The sequence below is a fragment of the Botrytis deweyae genome (assembly GCF_014898535.1).
Source record: "Botrytis deweyae strain B1 chromosome Unknown BDEW_015, whole genome shotgun sequence".
Classification (NCBI taxonomy): domain Eukaryota; kingdom Fungi; phylum Ascomycota; class Leotiomycetes; order Helotiales; family Sclerotiniaceae; genus Botrytis; species Botrytis deweyae.
This window is the reverse complement of record NW_024066222.1, coordinates 664,437-685,452: the sequence shown is the minus strand read 5'-3', so window position 1 is coordinate 685,452 and position 21,016 is coordinate 664,437. Positions and strand designations below refer to the sequence as shown.

At 38.0% G+C, this 21,016-nt stretch overlaps 4 protein-coding genes across 4 annotated transcripts; 2 read left to right on the top strand and 2 right to left on the bottom strand.

The window, feature by feature from the left end:
* Nucleotides 1-612: 612 nt before the first annotated feature.
* Nucleotides 613-2,969, top strand: EAE98_006902 (uncharacterized protein; the record flags this gene model as incomplete). The annotated part of the gene is made up of 3 exons (XM_038954525.1): nt 613-717; nt 772-951; nt 1,008-2,969. 3 exons carry the CDS (start codon nt 613-615, stop codon nt 2,967-2,969), a joined length of 2,247 nt encoding a protein of 748 aa, XP_038809205.1.
* Nucleotides 2,970-3,960: 991 nt separating this feature from the next.
* Nucleotides 3,961-7,218, bottom strand: EAE98_006901 (uncharacterized protein). Its single transcript, XM_038954524.1, has 4 exons — nt 6,921-7,218; nt 6,798-6,865; nt 4,262-6,742; nt 3,961-4,194 (listed from the first exon to the last, which is right to left on the bottom strand). Exons 1-4 carry the CDS (start codon nt 7,063-7,065, stop codon nt 4,165-4,167), a joined length of 2,724 nt encoding a protein of 907 aa, XP_038809204.1. The 5' UTR covers nt 7,066-7,218; the 3' UTR covers nt 3,961-4,164.
* Nucleotides 7,219-7,482: 264 nt separating this feature from the next.
* EAE98_006900 (uncharacterized protein) lies at nt 7,483-8,763 on the top strand (the record flags this gene model as incomplete). Its single annotated transcript, XM_038954523.1, has 1 exon — nt 7,483-8,763. The coding sequence occupies one exon, from the start codon at nt 7,483-7,485 to the stop codon at nt 8,761-8,763; it is 1,281 nt and encodes a 426-aa protein (XP_038809203.1).
* An 817-nt stretch (nt 8,764-9,580) lies between these two features.
* EAE98_006899 (uncharacterized protein) lies at nt 9,581-11,716 on the bottom strand (the record flags this gene model as incomplete). Its single annotated transcript, XM_038954522.1, has 7 exons — nt 9,581-9,725; nt 9,781-9,873; nt 9,924-10,238; nt 10,294-10,385; nt 10,438-10,527; nt 10,576-10,666; nt 10,719-11,716. The coding sequence occupies 7 exons, from the start codon at nt 11,714-11,716 to the stop codon at nt 9,581-9,583; spliced, it is 1,824 nt and encodes a 607-aa protein (XP_038809202.1).
* Between the last annotated feature and the right edge of the window lie 9,300 nt (nt 11,717-21,016).

Below are 21,016 nucleotides of genomic sequence, written 5' to 3'. Positions count from 1 at the left end.
AGGATCTCGGAAGAAGAGGTTGTATTTGATGTAGCGGCTCATTCTTGTTTGAGGCAGACGGGCGCAATGGTGAGATGGGAAGGAAGTATGTGGATGGTAAATGGTCCCTGGAGAATATTTATATATATATGTATATGCTTGCGTTTAAGTGATTCATTTCATGATCAGAGGAAATCCTGCGAGGTGAAGATCATAATGTTGCGATTCTCATCCATCCTACTTGTAATCTTACATGAGGTTTATCGCATGTCATTTCAGTCAATCGGACACTAAGAAATGGCACTGCGGAACACACCGCCCGGCAGAATTACAATGGATCTTTCGAAAGTCCTCGACTGCCATCTCATTGTTCTGATCAATACTTAGATCAATACATGTGATTTTTATATCTTGAACTGTTACCTCATAAGAAAACTGATATTTCTTTGGAAGCTGTGGTCCGTCATTCATTAGGATTATACAGATGATATTCTGATTTGATTCTAAATACTTCATTGCTTCATCACCAACCCTGGTCTTGAATTCGAAATGTTGCCTGCTACTTACACCTGACATCAAATTTAATGCAGATCTATATCCGCCATTAAATCAAAAAGAAGAAAGGAAAACATAATGTCCGAGCCCATGGATATGGACTCAGGTGCCGAAACAACACGAGGTACAAAAAGAAAAGCCGAGAATGAACTCCCAGAAGTTACTGCCCCTAGACGTATCAAGGTGAGTTTAAGAAACTCACTAAACACCAATTTCTAAACTCTAAGTATTGTCTAGGCATTGGATCCCGATGTAGTCAATAAGATTGCCGCGGGCGAGATCATTGTAGCTCCAGTGCATGCTTTGAAGGAACTTATTGAAAATGCCGTTGATGCAGGCTCAACATCTCTGGAGGTGCTGGTCAAAGATGGTGGTTTGAAGTTATTGCAAATCACCGACAATGGACATGGAATCAATGTACGTATTAGTTCACGCTCAAAAGATTTCTTGTTATACAAGCTAAGGGTTGATAGAAAGAAGATATGGCGATTCTATGTGAACGTTTCACAACTTCCAAGCTCAAGCAATTTGAAGACTTGACATCTATTGGAACATATGGGTTTCGTGGAGAAGCTTTAGCTAGTATTAGTCACATTGCACATCTCACTGTCACGACAAGAACGAAGGATTCGAATTGTGCTTTTAGAGCACATTATGATAGTGGACGTTTGATACCTGCAAAACCTGGTCAAGGCTCTGATCCAAAACCCATCGCTGGTCGTCCTGGTACACAAATCACGGTGGAAGATCTTTTCTATAATGTACCTACACGTCGTCGTGCTTTCCGATCAGCATCAGAAGAGTATAACAAAATACTCGACGTCGTTGGTAAATATGCCATTCATTGCACGGGGGTAGCGTTCAGCTGTAAGAAACATGGAGAGGCTAGCACCACAATCTCAACACAGATGGCTTCTTCTACTGTAGATCGGATTCGACAAATTCATGGTAGCGGAGTAGCAAATGAGCTGATTGACTTTAAATCTGCTGATCCCCAATGGGGATTTACTGCTCAAGGATGGACGACTAATGCGAATTATCATGTCAAGAAAACAACCTTACTTTTGTTCATCAACCATCGATCAGTCGAGTCAACGGCAATCAAAAAAGCTATCGAGCAAACTTATTCCGCCTTCCTCCCCAAAGGTGGACATCCTTTCACATATCTCAACCTTGAGATCGAACCTCATCGGTTAGATGTCAATGTTCACCCCACGAAACGCGAAGTCAACTTCCTCAACGAAGAAGAGATCATTGAGAAAATATGCAACGATATTCGAATAAAACTTGCCGACGTAGACAAAAGTCGAAACTTTATGACCCAAACCCTCCTTCCCGGAGCTCAAGCGCCACTGGTAGCCGACATGCTGGATCCCGTCGCATTCGCCGCGGCGGATAAAGCCCGAACCACTAATAGGCCATATGAAAACAATCTTGTTCGCACCGATGCCAAACTCCGTAAAATCACCACTATGCTGCCACCCACTTCCAAACCTACAACAACCGCGAACAGAGAAGTCACCCCCAATCCTTCTGGGAGTACCATAGCCCCCAACTCTCAAGATATAGAATACACCCACTCTGACCGCGAACCAATCATATGTCGCCTCATGACCATCAAAGAGCTCCGCACCTCTGTCCGCGACTCTATGCACAATGAGTTGACCGAAATCTTCGCCAGCCACACCTTCGTTGGTATAGTCGATGAGCGTCGTCGTCTTGCTGCCATTCAGTCTGGTGTAAAGCTCTTCCTTGTCGACTACGCCGCTATATCGTCTTCCTTCTTCTATCAAGTCGGCCTTACTGACTTCGGCAACTTCGGGGAAATTCGTTTCAATCCCCCATTATCCCTCGCCTCCCTTTTGACTCTCGCAGCCACCCATGAAAAAGCCACTCAGCCCCCAAATACATCCCCAGAAGATGATTTCGAAGTCGAAGACCTGGTAGAGATTGTCTCTGAACAACTCATCTCCCGCCGCGAGATGTTGCAGGAGTATTTCTCGCTCTCCATTACCTCGGATGGCCTTCTCGAAGGAATTCCCCTTCTCCTCAAGAATTACACACCCGCTCTATCTAAACTTCCGCAATTTCTCCTCCGTCTAGGTCCACATGTAAATTGGAATGATGAGAAAGAATGTTTTTCCTCTTTCCTCCAAGAGTTAGCGAGATTCTATGTCCCAGAACAATTACCCCCATCGCCCGGTCCCGAACATCGAGAAGATGATCAACACAAAGATGGCAGCGAAACACAAAATCACACAACATCCATCTCTCCCGAACTCAAACAACGCAGAGATGCAGTGAGGAAAATGGTCGAAGATGTGCTGTTCCCAGCTTTCCGCTCTAGGCTACTCGCAACGAGAGAGTTGATGGGGGGCGCGGTTCTCGAGGTGGCGAATCTCAAGGGGCTATATCGCGTTTTTGAACGCTGCTGAGAGAGTGGTTTGTAATCTAATTTTGGGGAGATTGTAACTGTGAGAAATGGGTTTGAGAGGTGCATTTCTCTGTGTTGGGTTGTGTTATATCATGTATCTTGGGACGGGATGAGATAATAGAATAGGATGGAGGGGGTGTTATGTATCATTGCGGCATGGCATGGCATGGGATGTATTGCTTACTGGCTAGATTGAGAATATACTAGGTACTGTACTTATGGAATTATCAGCATATATATATACATACACAGCATAGCATAGCATAGCATATTAGAAAGAGACAACCAAGTCGAGATCCGCAATTGCTTTTGGGGGGTACGGAAGTTCACAGTGGCATATAATGCCTGAGATAGGTAGCATAATGCCACAAACACCCTTTTCTTTATATCTACTATACCTCGCACCTCAAATTCGCAATACCGCCGAGGAAGCGTTTTCTGTGCGAAGATGTTTGATGTGTTCTTATGCATATTTGAACTCTATCTCCTTCATCTGAGTATACCGAGGTGATATGCTATCCTTTGGATTCTGGTGGAAATATGGTGTCCTAGCTCTGATCTCTAGATACGATAGTGTTCGGTTATTCCGATAATTGTAAAGTGCTTATGGCAGATAGTGTAATACCTACCAGCCTCTATGTAGGAAAAAAAAGAGGCCGGTTTTGATCACTTTTTAATACCCTCAATAACCAAATTCTTCTTCTTAAATCTAAAATAAAATATAAACTTTGATAAGAATTAGTATAATTAAAAAATGAAAAGTAATTTGATATTTTCAGATTTATTTGTTTTATTTGTGGTTGATTTATAATCCAATTAATTCAGAGATTTCATTAAAGATTTTATATGGTCAAAATCGGCCTCTTTTTTCTCCTACGTAGAGCCAGCCTACCCCACGACCTACATTTACTCACATAGACTCACTGGAGATTGCATTATAACAACATCACATCAGATCACACCACATCACATCACATCACGATACCGAAAGCTCCAATTTCATCAACTTTAAAGCACTGCAAATCATCTATCATCTATCATTTTTCATTTTTTTCATTTTCATTGCGTAGTTGTCCCACATCTCCCCTTCATTCAAGGGAACATGATATGCGAGTCTACCTACTATAGCTCCTCCCCCCACCCTCCATTATAATACAATAGTTTAATATTCCTTTCCTTTGCCATCTCTCAACCCTCTAGCTTTTTCCATCTTCCCACTCTGGGTTCTGTTTCAAAATTAGCATTCATTCAACTTTATATATATGCAGAAATTTATATAGATGCGTAACATACCTTTCTCAAAATGACAAGACCCTCCAGATTACTGCTCAAACTAATATATTGTTCGTCTTCCAATTCCGCTCTCTCGCCATATGCTAAAAGTACGGGGGTACTCTGTGTTTGCCAACCAGTGATAGTCTTAGGACGACCGGCTTGTCCTACAACATCAACGGCTTGTCCAACTCGGACATTGACTGTCAATGGCTTAAGATCTTCGTCAAGAGTGACGAGGAATCTAGGGTGCATGGCTGTAACGAGGTAGTATAGGAGGTAATGTGATTTGGTTGTGACGAATTGCTTGGCATCGATCATAGCAATCAAGACGGAGAGAAGACCACCAGCTGCGACTCTAGAGAGTACTTGGCGATCGGTGTGGAATGGGTTGATGGAGAGTGTTCCCTTACCCATGTGAAGCAGACCCTGGGCGATTCTGACCATGAACAGAGCGTCAGGATCACGGTGGTAGTAGCTAGCCAATTGGCGAAGTAATTGAGCCAATCTAGCATTGTTGGTTCCAGCACCCAAGAGACCCATTGCAAAGATAGCATTAATCGCAACATCATTGTCATTGTCGTGACTGTAACGAGATAATGTATCATAAACCTTCATCTGTGGGTTACTAGGACTTAGCAGACCCATGGCGAGAGGAACTGCTTTTCGGATATTGGCTTCACCGTAGTGCATCAAATGAGCAAATTGACGCAAGACCATCTCTTGACCAACATCTTCTCCCATAGCGACCAAACCAAGACCGAGAACAGCATAGGCTTGAAGTAATTCGTCGCCTTTCTTGTCATCACTTTCTTCGATATGATCGTTACAGATATGGAGAAGTTCTTGGAGCTTCAAAACTGTTCCTGTTCCAGCCCAGGCACAAATTTCTGCCAAAACAGCTGTTGGTTTAGACATAGGATGATCAACAGCCTTCAAAGTCTCGAGGATAACATCCACGTTCTCTTGTTGGCCAAAGAACAACAGACCCAAACCGAGAGCCATAAATCGAGTCCACTTGTCCTTGAGCTGAGATTTGCGATCATCGTCAAGGAAAGTTTGGAAGATGGCTTCAGTGATGTCACTGTTACCAGATCCAACGAAAATCATACCCAAAGATAAAGCTGCCATGGCGGAAATTTGCATTTCCACGGAAGTATCGGTAACAATAGGTAAGAGAAGCTCCAAAAGTTGCTCCCTGTTTGATCCAGCATAGGCAAGACCAAGACCCATAATAGCACCAACTCTAACAAGAGGATTCTTGTGGTTAAGCTTATCCTCTTCACCGAGAAGGGCGAGAGCAGGCTCAGAATCGATTCGTACTCCAGAGTTCATTATACCGATAGCCAATAGAGTACCAGCTTGAATTTGAGTTTCGGGGGCGTATGTGTATTTATCAATCTTGTCCAAACCGGTCTCAACGTCCCAGAGAAGTAATGTACCCATCGACGCAACTGTGGACATCATTCCCTCTTCCTTAGTTTTCCACACCCAGCTTGCTTTCTCATCTTCAACCATCATCATCTTATCATTGCCGAATCCAGCGTTTACGAAAGCATTGACAAAACCTGCTGCCAAGTTGTGCCCAGCAGAGTCAAGGTTTGTTAATCCCGCGACCCTATTACTCTCCAAATGACTCTTGTAAATATCTTCGGTCGTCTTTGGATCCAAAATATTCAATTCCTTGGCTAAGGCCTTGAAATGTTCCGGCATCTTAGTGTTATACATACACTCCATGATCTCCTGGTCCTCGCTAGTTTCGGATGGTAGGTCGTCAAGAACTATTCTTTGGCGAGCAATGAGGAAAGCCATTTGTTTCTTCAATGCCGGGTCTGTCGTAGAATCGAAATCGGATCTGACGAGCTCGAGATCGTTTAATCTAATGGCAAGGACAATCGCTTGGGTAAGTTGGTTGTATTTCTTGTAAATATCGTGTGCGGTTCTGAGGAATGTCTGGTCCTCTGGATAAGTCAAGAGGTTGACCATGCTGACCATGTAAAGGCATGCTCGTGTGTAGGTATCCTTATCCAGGTAATTTGGAATTTTGTCGATAATTTCAAGCTCACTCATCAGATCGACAGCGTCAGCCTCAGCGTTACTCTTCAAGAATAATGGCACAAGGATCAAGGCTAGATCAATAAGATCTTGAGTTGGTTGATCTTCCGCTAATCTCTTGCTGTACATCTCTCCCAATTCCAAAGCAAGATGACGTGTATATTCGTGACCCCATGAGGCAATATCTGATGTAGGTGCAAGCAATCGGAATTTGAGAGTGTCTTGTCTTTCTTCATCTGAAAATGTCATGCCAATAACTGAAAGAACATCTGCGAGAGATGTTTTGTCGTCCCCTTCCGGCCATTGTTCGTACAACTTAATCATAGGCTCGTAATGCGGTCTAAGGAACTTGAGAGGTTTGGGTACAGCGGTCATAGATGAAGTGGAGGTTTTGATCGAATCTTTGATGGCTTCGAGGGCACTTTTGTAAAGACTTGTGTTGGATTCCTATATCAAAATTGTTAGATTTGCTTGCAAAATCCAGTTATGAACGTTTTCATACTGTTAATCGCTCCACCAGCATATCAAGCTCACTCTTCAGTTGTTGATCTTCCTCGCTGAGCTCCTCCGCTGTTGCAATAGACATGTTAGTAATTGCCCATCTGTTCCATTACCAACAACATACCTCCAACGACCGGCTCTTCTTTCGCCCCATTAGCTATGGGCTTTCCATCTTTATCCTTCTCTACCTCCTCTGGCTTCTTGGGATCTGAGACCGCCTTGCCTTTGCCCTTGTCAACAGACTTTGGTGGTTCGCCATCTTGCGCCATGTTGTTTCTAATGGTTGATGTGGAAGCGGCGTTTCTGAAATTGTTGGGAATATGAAAAGAAAGGCTAAAGACAATGCGCAGGAAGGGTATAAATCACTACAAGTCAAGTAGTAGTGAAAGTGAGTAGTATGTCGTGGAATTCGTGATAAACTTTTGATTCTTAATAAGGTCCTCCAGGCAGGTCTGCTTTCGCGTCTAAGCAGCTTCACCAGATCATAGCTCAAGTGGTGTCACTAGCAGCCGAACAGTACCAACTTTAATTGCACACCCGAAGAAGCTACGTCAAACGAGAGTGAATTTAACCGCACTTTACTAGAACCACACTCGCATTCATTCACAGCCCAACGGCAGAAAAATCCCAAAAATTAATTTCTAGAGACCGTCAAATTACAACAATATCGCATAACAATTTTCAAGATGAAGTTGGATACTAAGGCTATGCGGTATTTGACCGCTGAAGACTGGCGCACACTTACAGCAGTCGAACAGGGTTCCAAAAACCATGAGGTTGTCCCTACAAGACTCATCGAACAATTATCAGGTCTTCGAGGCGGGGTTCATAGATGCATATCCGCACTCGCAAAAGTCAATTTAATCGCACGCCTCAAGAACGCAAAATACGATGGCTATCGTCTCACATATGGAGGACTCGATTATCTTGCGTTAAATACGTATCGCAAACGCAAGGACGTTTACAGCGTCGGAAACCAAATCGGTGTCGGAAAAGAGAGTGATATTTTTGTGGTGGCAGATGAGAAGGGAGTGCAGAGGGTACTGAAGATTCATCGATTGGGACGAATATCATTTAGAACGGTCAAGGCGAATCGAGACTATTTACGACATCGATCCTCGGCATCATGGATGCATATGTCGCGATTGGCAGCGCTGAAGGAATTCACATTTATGACGGCTCTACGAGACAATGGATTTCCAGTCCCCGAACCACTCGCACAATCTAGACATACTATAGTTATGTCTTTGATCGATGCATTTCCTATGCGTCAAATATCTTCCGTTCCAGATCCAGCATCCCTATACGCCGAACTTATCTCCATGATCCTACGCTTAGCTCAATACGGCCTCATTCACGGTGATTTCAACGAATTCAACATTTTAATCAAGGAAGAGACAAACCCAGAAAATCCTGAAGAGATACTCAGCTTGACTCCTATCCTTATTGATTTTCCACAGATGGTTTCTGTCGACCATGTAAATGCAGAATACTACTTTGATCGAGACGTCAATTGCATTAAGCGATTTTTTGACCGACGATTCCATTTCACCAGCGATGAGAAGGGTCCTCATTTCAAGGATGCTCGCAAACTTATCGGCAAAGATGGTGTGAAGCGACTGGATGTTTCTGTTGAGGCATCGGGATTCTCAAAGAAGATGGCGAAAGAGCTCGAGGCATACATGAAAGCGGTAGGCGTTGATGGTGATGGCGAACCTGGGGCGGAAAGAAGTGATGATGACTTTGACGATGACGAAGAAGACGAGGAGGAGGAGGACGAAGAAGAGGACGAAGAAGAAAAGGAGGCTGCAGATGACCATGAAGCGGATAATCTTGCAGATCCTGCCAACGTAAAACAGCAGAATGAAGAGACTGCAGAGATAAAGCCGAAGGGGGGTGCTGAACTGTCGAATGATGGCAAAGAAGAGCTGTCGTTGTCCAATCTCAAGATTGAAGAGAAGACTTGAATCTATTTCGCAGCCAAAACAAAAATAACAATTGATAATAAATGTGCGGCCTATCACTTACCTTGAGAAGTTGCTTCTTACTTTGTGGTGACTCATGCTATCAACATTCGATACAAAAAGGCAGAGAGCACTTGAAAGGACTGCTGAAGTAATATTACCCAGGTGGATCACGACAACTGTAGTATGATCACATCACGATTCCCTCGAGAGTGTTCGATCGGAGCCTTCAATGTGAGTATTAGCCACTCCAAAATGAAGAAAAGCACCCAAGTCCTAACTTGTCAAATTTGCAGTGTGTATCTTCCTCCATCATGTGGCTAGTCTCAAAATACAATTCGAGATATACACTTTTGATCACAAATTTAATGTGAAATTAATGCAAATTTAGCTTTATTATGCTACAGAAAAGTCTTATCTACCTAGTACTGTTGCAACAAGAGCAATGAAAACGAAAGAAATTACAAAGAAAGAGTAATCTGCCTGATATCCTCACACGCTGACATGAAAAGTAATGTTTCGCACCACTATCGTCAATATGTCACACCCTCGTGGATGTACAGATCGCCAGCCTCGAAAAATATTGAACTAGAAGCGAGAATGTAATGTAACATAGATAATACTTCGACCAGGATTATGTATGTATGCTTGGTGAATAAGCATGTATGCTGGAAGGTATGGATTTATCATAATAGGTATCGTTAAAAGTGGGGGTGTGCCTCGTTGCGAGGTATGTATTCGTGCAATAATGAAATTTGGACCACAAAATTGAGTAAATGTTGACATGAAGGTATGATGATACAGAACCATGTTGATCTCTCTACTTGCGAGTAGATGGAGAGGTGATGGAAGCACTATGTGCAATGGATGAGCTGTGGACGACAACTGGGGAATCGTGAATTGTGACTCCCTCGTCAGCGGAGCCATTCTCGGAAACGGTTGGAGTGACGCTTGAGACAACGCTACTGATGACAAGTTAGTATTCAAGTGCCCCATAGACTGCCCGTGGAATAAGCTCACTGGGTCAAAGGCTTCTTGGGAGAGGCTTCAGTCAAGGAAACTTTGACAACCGATCGGTCCAAGTCCTTGAAACCTGAGACACGTCCAACAGGGCTACAATCACATTAGCACCGCCAGTGTAAAAGAAAAAGGGAATACCATACCTTGGAACACCATCTCTCTTCCAAGATCCGCTGGATCTGGAGCCAGGAAGATGACGAGCAATCTGAGAAGCCCGGGGAAGAATTGGAGATGGCATTGGGGGAGAAGCCAATGCAATCATGTCGGCAGCTGGGGCGCCATAAGCTCCAACGTTGTACTCATTGGTGCGGAATTGACGACGCTCAGTGGTGATTCGCTTTAAATCCTTTTGTGCAGGAGTGTCGGCATAACGAACTTGAAGTAAGAGACCTTCTTCACCGATGGGCTGACCGTGGAACTTTCTGATGATCTCCTCGCAGACATCACGGTTCTCGAAACTGCAGTACGAAAGTAAGCTTATGGCAGTGGCACGGTGGAAAGCTGTCAACTTACCGAGCGAATCCAACGCCTCGGCTGTGGTTTTGAGAATCACGAAGGATGCGGCTACTGCTGACCTTGTAGTCCATGAAGATAGCACCAAGTTCCTAAAACAACGTTAACTGAAGCAAGAGCAACTAGTTACGAGAAGAGCCTTACAGATTCGGTCATGGTCTTTGGCAAATTGGAAACATAAAGATTGGTGGATGCCTCATCACCCTCTGCCTTAAGACGAGCATTGAAAGATTCCTGTGAAAAATTAGCTACTATCAAGGAATGATATGGTTGAAGACATACTCTAGCAAAACCGACTTCATAACCAAGTTCCCAGAAACCACGAATGCACATCTCCGAATCGCGGACATCGAAATACTTAGCGAAACCAAATCTACAAAGCTGTTAGCGGCAGTAGGAAACTTCCTTGCAAAGAAATGACATACCCCTTGCAAGCACCAGTGGCTGTGTCAATGATTGCCTTAGAGGTCTCGACTTTACCGAAGCGGGCAGCATATTGTGCGAGTGTCTCGTCATCAGTGTTTGGGTGAAGTCCGCGAATGTAGACATTGCGGTTGTTCTTAATAGGATTGTGCAAACTCTGATCCAAAGTTCTCATATTCTCGGTTGGAGTAAAAACTGCTGGGACAGCCTTTGGAATTGGTGGAAACTGCTTCAAAAGAGCTTGGATATCAACACCGATTGGAAGTGTTGGATAAGGAAGTGCCTTGACGAGCGATTGAGCATGAGGAACTGGAAGCTGCTGAGGAGATGGGGTAGAGCCGAATGGAGATCGGTCAATCGCAGCAATGTGAGCACCAGATTCACGATTGGCGAATGAGGTATAGTACGGTGTTCCAGGAAGAGACTCGGTGGTGGAGTAAGAGCCGCGGCGATTCTCAAGGCCAGGAACATCCTTGGTAGAGTGAGAATGGTCGGATCTGTCAGCATAGTAGGCAGATCGGGCGTTTGGTGTGTACGGAATATTTTGTTGGTATCCTGGAACATAGCCAGGGTAGACCGAAGATGCCTGTGCAAGATAGGGTAATGCTCCAGGGAAGGAGTTCATGTTGTATGCATTCTCAGATAGCTGCTGAGGGGCTAACGATTGTGGCTGGAACATGCTTGGTGCATACACAAGGCCATCAGGGGTAACTTGAAAGTAGACTTGGCCTGTTCCCAAATGATGTTGGTTAGTAGCCATTGGACCTGTAGAGTTAGGCATGCTGCCAGGAATAGCTAAACCAGCAAACTGATTCATCATTGCGTTCATGGCACCGTCTCCAGCTTGGGTGATGCCACTGCTGGCCTGAGCAAATGTAGCTTGCTGACCTTGAGAATCTCGAGTTGTGCGAGCTTGTTGCTGAGTGTACATAGTTGTTGTGGTGCGGTTTGGGAACGTATTTGCTGCTTCAGCATGTGTAGCAGTTTGAGGGTAAGACATGGTATCCTGCATGTAAGATATTTGTTAGTACCAAATATGAGTTGACGATTGATGGAGGATGTAGTTAATGGGAGATGAAATGTATTGAAGAAACAAATAAAGATGGGAAGATCAGAAGTGGGGAAGATCGAAGAGATGATTTTCTTGTGAATGATAAGAGGTAGTGAATAAGGACAGTGAAGGTGAATTGTTAGAAATGATGTTTGTGACCCAGCGAACAAAGCAGATGGCCAAAAACCATCGATCGGGAATCTGTAATGCAGAAACAGATTCGCTGGATCCAATTGAGAGAAACGAGAAAATAGAGACATTGCTTGACTTACTTTACAGTTCTTGACAAGAACAACGCTTTTTACTCAAATAATGGTATTCTCAAGCAATCCAACTGTAGGGTTTCGGAGTCAGCAACCACCAATTGAGGATGAAAGAAGAAGAGTGCAGGAGTGAGTGAATGGGTTCAATTCCAAGTACCTTTTTGAAAAGACGATTGGATGGAGACTGTTTCCTTTTTGGTAGCGTTCTCCAGGTGTATGATAGAACGAGTAGAAGTAAACTTGAATAAGCTACTTTCAAGAAAGAGGGAAGAAAATGAATTTAGTAGCGAGTAGAGTTTTCTAGAATGATAGAAAGCTATCGAGCCAGGTGGTTGTTGTAAGGTAGAGATTGTGATGAAGAATTGGTTGTAATGTGATTTGATGTAGAGAGAGAGAGAGAGAGAGAAAGAAGAGGAGGAGAAGAAGATGAGATGAAAACTTCGTTAAGAAGGGGACGACGAAGCTAAGATAATTGAAGGACCAGAAAGAGGTGAAAGTAGAAGGAACGTATTTCGAAGGTTGTCTGAAGCTTTTGAAAGTGGCAACAACTGCCGGGTACCAGCTCGAGTAATGTTGTTATTGTCTTTATATGAGGCAGTTGCGGATGATGTGGTGATGTGGTGATGTGGTGATAATGTGGTAATGTGATGACGTGATAACGTGACAACTTGAAGATATAGTTGATAATCACGATCGTTATGACTATGATTGGTTTGGATTGGGAAAGTGATGATGCTGGCTTATTGAATATTGGTATTTTCTCTGCAAAAGAGCTGATGACCAATGGTTATTTTTGATGATAATGGAAGGTTCGAGTTCCCTTTTGCTCTGGTACTAGGTATGCTATGTTAACAAAATCAAACAAGAAAGAACGAACAACAGAAGGGCAATTACTACCAGAGCACTTGAGTACCTGATCAAGGCAAAAATGAGGACTGAAACCCAAAAAATAAACATAAACATACCCAATTGCTCTTGCCGTTGCTGTCCCTAGCAAAGTTCCCGATACTGTTGTTGTATGTCTATCTGTATGTCTTTATGTTTGAACAGATGAATATTCTTGGATATGGCTGGAAAGATGGCTATCTATGAGCGGTTTTGGGAGAAGGCGTAGATACACAAGTGATATGTGGGATGTAGAAGTAGAGGCAGAGGCAGAGGCAGAGGCAGATATAGGTATAAGTAGACTTGAGGCGATGTAGGCAAGTTCCCAGGTAGATAGATCTTCAGATCCAGAGATCACTCAAACAAGGCAACGACTGTAAAGCAATATGTATCAAATCAGGCAGGTGCCTATGTTGGCGAGATAATCCGTGAAGATTGGTGAAAGCGCTATGTCGGTGATGTGAAGTATGATTGGAACCTTGATGATAGCTTGATGTCGGCAACACAACACAATAATGCAATAGAAAAACTCAAAATGGACCACCCAAAAGATTTCAAACTACAAAATCTTTATCGTACACGTCAGAATACTCGAACACACATAAAGATAAAGTACAATTAATTATTACTATTGGCAATATCGAGATGTGGACCTGAAGCTTATAAGTATAAAGAAAAAGGTCAAACACAAGGGACAATGATCTCCTTTTAGGAAAACGCATGTTTTGCGGGTATGCATGTGCCTTCCCGCACTTCACTTGGTGTATACCTAATAGGCAAGAAAGAGGTATGAAAGCCATGTGTTCAATAGTGATACAAAGTGTACTGTGAGTTACTTGCTTCTTCTTTTCCCATGATCATCAAATTACACAACAGAAATGACCTGCCGAGTGTAGGGATAGCCTTTCCTCAGTTCTCGAGTGCATGCCATGCGAGTGAAGGGAATGTATCTATAGGTCCTAAAGCCATGTAAACTTCATTCAAGGCAAATATGATAGAGCATAAGCTTACAAAATTGACCAAATTACGCCTTCAGGTACCGAATACAGATTCTATTCAGCCAGCATAGGCTTCCGCAACTCTTGGCTTCTACCAGATATCTTCATTGGTGATTATCCCTATCAACAATCTACTTCACAAAACATGTCATATTATCGAGTGAGGTCGGCAAATTGCATGGAAAGGAAGTCTGCCACTCGATGGACCTAAGTATCTGAACAATGAGTATCATGTCGATGTAGTCACTGCAAATCTGCAGAATCTGGAGGATCGCAGATCTCTTTATGTGCGCCGAACCCTCATTGTGGGGCAGGGTGAGACAAACGCAAGGGACGTTCATGTGTCGGCTATTTGTGGTGTTCAGGGGGATAAGCAAGCACAAACAATGAATTCTGAGCGTGCTGACGTCAATTCAATACGCCCCTCTTTCGAGACTTTGCTACAATAAGCATCCTGAGAAGACTACAAGAGGATCATCCACTTTACTCGGTGCATCTGGTTCAGAGAGAATTTTGTCATATCAAGTAAAGATCGAGACCCTCGGTGAGTGTGAAGGAATGAATGCACAAAATCCGAGCGTGCGTGGTGCTCCTCGCTCAGCCTAGACTTTCGCTAAGAGCTACCCGCTTGCACCGCCATCAGTTTCCCGTCCTTGACATTGAAATCCAATTATTTGCTGATCAAGACATGCTACTGATTTTTGTGGCTAAATGCCACAGTTCAGTTCAATTGGATCGTATTTACATTAACTGAGTAAAACACGATGCTGCTAGAAACCGCGGATGCTGCGGGGATTGTTACCCGGCATATTCTTAGTTACAAGGTGTTTCTTTCGCCCTTCTCTGCGCCTTGACCTCTTTCTTTCTCCACCAACCTCCTTGCAAGTTCAGGACACCCATCTTGACATGGTTTCCAGAGAAATACGACATACCCACGTTATCTGTGATAGATAATCAAGATGGAACCTCCTCGGCCGAATGTACCAAGAAGTTGGGAATCTGGGATGTAAGATCTATATTGTCTATCTGCAACCCACAATTGTGATTCCATCGCCGGTTAGAAATTTTCGCAAGCTTTACTTTCCATGACCGGAATTCCGGGTTTCTGGGACGCTGGATTGGAGATTTCTACGTTATCTGGATATGATGCTCCGGATTATGAAGATTTTGGAGAAGCAATTAAATCTTTCGGTAGATCTGGACCCTGAATCCAACAGCGTGTCTAGCCGAAGATGGAAATTTGCGCGAGATAAATTCCTATGCCAATCATGGAATAACGGTTCAGCAAATAATAATCTACGAACTCCAGGAATCCCATCTTGAGTTTATCGTAGATGCTGAATGAATTTTCGATTTCAAAATCTAGGCCTTCAGACGATCCTGCCTTGATGGCTAACAATCATGGCGCAATGTGGGAAAGCCTTCCTTGCTAATCTACAAGATCACCCCGCCAAATCCTACCCATGCACCTCTGACAATACACCTACGATAACACTACCCTGAGATTCGAACTTCTCATCTAAAGAACTAAACTCGAATGTTCGGCTGGTCTGTAAAGAACAACCAAGAACAAACGCATCGAATAGAGGCCATTCTAGAATTTCGAGGTTAAAATGTTGCTCCCCTCTTCCTCCCATCCGAGGGGTGCAAAATCCCGGCTTAAATAATAAACCGGATCAACAGGTCGGCCCTTTCTCACGGGATGCTACCTACAGCTTGAAGATAAATACAAATCTCCATGCACCTCGCCCAAACTACTCTTCGGCCACGCGTTCCAGATACAATCAGAACTGCAGCTTTATACATCCATCCGCGTAGCCAAAAGAAAGTCTGGCCTTGCGCTACCCAATTGCAGTTAAGACCTGCTCACTCATCAATACAACCCCTCGTCAATACAACTCAAACAACGGCGCGCTAGTCGTGACTAAAAGTGACTTCTAGTTTACCTAGTCCATTCTAACAAAGGTCGACCATTCATATCAATTCCTAATCCATTTATCTACCTATTCACTCCTCCAATCAATCATCCATTTCTCCACCCATCCCATCCCAACCCACCAACCATCCCAAATCCAGAATCCCAAATCCTCATATCCATTCTTTCTACAATATCCTATCTGACTCACCACCCGGCTCGGGTCGCTACAGTCCCTCCCGCGTCTAGACTCGCCTAGATGCTCGAAATAGGAGTGACAGACAAACGACGAAATAGTTGTTACACATATGCTGTTTTCTACACACCCTCTTGAGATATCTAAATAGACAGTCGATAATATATCTATGAAATGGTTCTCGATTTCTTGGGGTTGCTGAATAGGTAGGTAGTGATGGATGGTGTGTTGTATTATGATATCATATCATATCACTGGCATTTGTGTATTTAGACACTTGTAAGATTACATTTGAGCATATGTACATTTGAACACTCAAGTCTCTACTTCAATCATGCTTTCTCGTTCTTTTTCATTATTACTCTAGAAAAGATTTATAGAGTAATATGTAGTGACTAATCGATTCGATTTCATATTCAAATATAAAATAAAATATAGTTTATACGTTTGAAAAAAGAAAAGAAGGGGAGTTATATACCTATCTACCTAGATACCTAGTTGTATATATATCTACATAAGTATCTATAGATCGATTATATGAGATTATTATTGGTTTGAGAGAGATATGAAAGACGTGGTTCCCACTATGTGTAAACCCCTAAATATCTATTTATATTCAATCTAAGGAGTTAGCTAAATAAGGGAAATAGTAGACCTTATATAGACATTATTGAAAAAACTAGTCTCCTTTACTTTCATTTAATAATTTTAATACAATTACCTTTATATTGAAATGAATCCTTTAAAATGAATTCCCTTAAATAAATTCCTTTATTTATATACTCAGAACTTTCTTTTATAACTTCAAATACAATAGTAGAAAAGAAATTTATGAAATTATAAATATCTTCTATCTATTAATTAAAATCCTCAACCTCTTATCAATAAAACCAATCCCTTTCTTCCCTTAATCCCATTCTATTTATTTCATTATTTTAATATTAATTTTATTTATATTAATTAAATTAATAAAAACTTAATACAATTTTCCTTTCATTATTATATTAACTAAATTAATCAGATTATTAATCTAGATTACCTCAACAATCTCTTTCCATTTATAGAATTGATATAATACTATAATATTAATCATTAATCTCTTTTTATTAATTATTTTTAGTTTTATAAATAGATTGTATAATAACTTGAAATCAGTATATAAAACTAATAGAATCTTTTTATTGAGAATAACACTAACTATAAAAGTGATTGCTATACCGATATCGAATCTTTAAACTAATCTATATAATTTGAATATTAAAATATTATATATGACTCTTTTATATTTAATAAATGATTAATAAATAAAATTAATATTATTATATTTATTTATTATTATAATTATATAATTTATTTGGAATAAATAATCCTTATTATTTATAAAAGAGATATTAGTAAAAACAACAATCTTAAGTAAATCTAAATTAAATGATATATATTTGAGTCTTTTGATAGAGTTTTCTTTTTGTTATTTAATATACTTGTTTAATATTATAATATTATTCTTATCGAATTAGATTGTTTATATTACTATAAATAGATTGAAAGATATTTTAGATTGATATATAGTTATAATATATACTCTATAGGTTTATTATATAATATATTATTTATATATAGAAATATGCTTTCAAATCTTATTACATGTATCATGCATATTTATGGATTTTATAAATACAAATTATAAATTATTATATTACTTCTTCTAATCAAAATAAATATTATTGTTTTTAAATATAAAAATAATATTATTAAATTTCAATAAATAATTATAAATAAGTTTTTTATAATCTTTAGTTATAAAACTAATCTACTTGAATTACTTGTCCTTAGTTTATATAAATATATTATCTTCAATAATAAATATATTATTTATTTGAAGTTTTATAATATTAAATCCAATTCCTTTATTATTAATATATAATAAATAAGGGTTATATATAGATTACTATATCTTAAGCTTTTTGTAGTAATGGATATAGTATATTCGGAATTAATAATTTCCTATTTTAGAAATACTATATAATAGTTTAATAATTAATAAAATCATATTAGTTAATAAATCTATTTCTTTTGAAGTATAGATATAAAAAGTACAATATAAATTCGAAATGAATTGAGTATATCTGAGTGATATTTCGAATATATATTTTTATATCTATCTTTCGAATATTTGTGGTTAATAAAACTAGAATATATTAATATAATTATTAGATTATTAAGGATTGTATTAATATAGATATCTTATTAATATTATTATATACTTGAATAATTAGTTTTAATTTATAGAATTTAATATTCATTTTTTTGTTTTTGATTTTATTAACAAATCATAATTTAAAAATATATATACTAAAAGGAATATTTGAAAGTGATATAATCTCGAATATATTTTTAATTATCAATTTATCAATCTTTTTTTTTCTGAATTCTTTATATATAATAGAATTCTTGGGATTAATAGCAAAATATTCGGGATAGTAATTCTGTATATAAGCTCGAATCTAAGGTATAATTATTCACGGGAAAGATGTTGGAATAGGAATCTAGTTATTCTTGAATAAATTTAAGAAAGATTTCTTTGGATTTGTTATATATGTGATTGCTAAAGGAGGTGATATAATTTTATTAGATTTTGGTAAAGTTATTTTAGAATCAATATTATAATTAATTTTTTTAATCTCTTTAATATATCTAGCTTTTAATTGCTTATAATATGGTTTTATTAATGTAAATCTAAATCTTATAGGTTTATAAGGTAAATCAAAAGTATATATCTCTTTTTCTCTTTTTCTATATTAATAAGTAAAAAAGGTTCTTTCTATTTACTAATAGTTATTTTATTATTTTTTTTCAAACCAAAATCTTACTATTTAGCAATAAATTATAAAATATAGTTGTAGAAAATCTATTATATGTATTTAAGGCTTTTTATATTTGTATAAAGCTATATAATCTATAAACTTTTATTATAGCTTTAGAAATCGCAGCAGTATATTATTAAATAATAGATATTGAAAAACTAGTATTGATTATATAGGGAAATATCCCAAAAACGAATAAAATAAATACTAAATTATTAGATTCAATAGTATTATTAACTGTTTTTATAGCTATCTAGAATATAGCTGTTTTGCGAATACCGAGTTTATAAACTTTTTTGTAAATAATTTTGTAAGATCTGTATAATAGTATATGAAATCTCTTAATAATATTAATCGAATAATATACCTTTACAGGAATTATTTTTATCTAAATGGATATTAATATAATATATTATTAAAACTCTTTTCTAATAAAATTGATATTAGTATTATAAATAATATATTCTAATAGATTAATATATATATTAATCTAGTATTTATAAAGTTTATTCTATATATACTTTATAGATATATTATTTAGCTATTAAACAATTTGAAAGTATATAATTTCATTAATAATATATAGAATTGAATTATTATTAATATAAAGTATATCAATAAATATAATATAATTAAACTTAAAATCTTTATTAAATAAAGAAAATTTGAATTTATTAGATAACTTATTATAGATTTAATAATAATAACAAAATTTAATAAGTTATTTAATTATCTCAAAGTTTTTATTATACTCAAAATGTTTAAGTATTTTATAAAACTTATATATAGATAAATAACCGAATTGATGGTGAATTTGTTATAGTTTAATTTTGATGAGATAGTAATTATTATTATTAATAGAATAATTAATTAATCTTTCAATATTAATATTTTATAATAGAAATATATAATCAAATTATTAATATATAGAATAAATGCTTTTAAATGTAATAATAATATTATTAAGATTATTATACTTAAATCTAAATTATCTATATTGATTAAAAAAAGTAAAAATAAAAGATCGGTTTTCATTATATTTTATTTTATTTTCCCAAATAAAAGCTTAATATAAAATAAATCGATAGAAATTATTATTCTAATATTGTATTAAATTATTATCTATCTAATAATAATTATATTATATTCAATATTCTCAATCTTCTTCTATATCAAATACTAGTTATATTCGATAAATAATCTCTCAATTATATTTATATTAATTATAATACTAAAAAATGTATTAGTATTATATTACTTGTTATTTATAATAAATATCTTAGTTATTAATTTATGAATACTTATAGTATTATTAAGATTAATTATTACTAAAGAATTATTACAAATATTTATAGAGATAAAGAATATTCTGAAAACTCTTCCAGAACTGCTTGTATTAGTAAGATATTAATCAATGAGATGATTATTATCATTATCATTATTGTTATTATTATTGTTGTTTTGATTATCTTTTTATTTGATATTAATAACAAATTATTTGTATTGCTTTATAAAACTCTTATTATCAAGATTACTATACTTGATACAGTAATTTGTCTTAAATCGGTCTTTCTCCTCTTATATATACTTATAATATTTATAGCCCTTTTTCTTACAATTAGGGAAATAATAATCGTTTTTGCCTTTATTAGCTGGTATAGAGAAAGGTTATTGTGGGCGAAACTTGGTACTGGTCACGTGACCTCTTTCTGTAGCTAGTATTTATAGGTCTTCTTCGTATAGTTTAGAGAAAAGCAGTCAGTTCCCACCCACCTTCTCGTATGCTTTGTGATGCACTATATAGTACCTACTCCTCCTCTCCTCCACCAAAAGCATTACGTCTTAGTAACTTATCTGTAGTATTTACAAAGAACTACTTTATGACCCTACCACCTTCTACTCTTTTATATTATTATTCAATATATTTATTATAAGGTTTCCGAGAAAAGGAATCTGAAGATTTATTATTATAAAAATATCGATCTATAAAGAATATCTTAGATAATATATCCTACTTCGGAAATGCTTTTCGATAAGAATCAATAATTTGCTTAATTTAATTAATAAGCTTTATAATAATTAACTAAAGATTACATATTGTAGAATAACATTTCGGAATATCGTTATA

Coding starts and splice junctions, on each gene's coding strand:
- EAE98_006901 (XM_038954524.1), bottom strand. CDS start 7,065: ATGGCGCAAGATGGCGAACCACCAAAGTCTGTTGACAAGGGCAAAGGC. Junction 6,743..6,797: donor TGCTGGTGGAGCGATTAACA/GTATGAAAACGT, acceptor ATTTTGATATAG/GAATCCAACACAAGTCTTTA. Junction 4,195..4,261: donor GTCTTGTCATTTTGAGAAAG/GTATGTTACGCA, acceptor ATTTTGAAACAG/AACCCAGAGTGGGAAGATGG.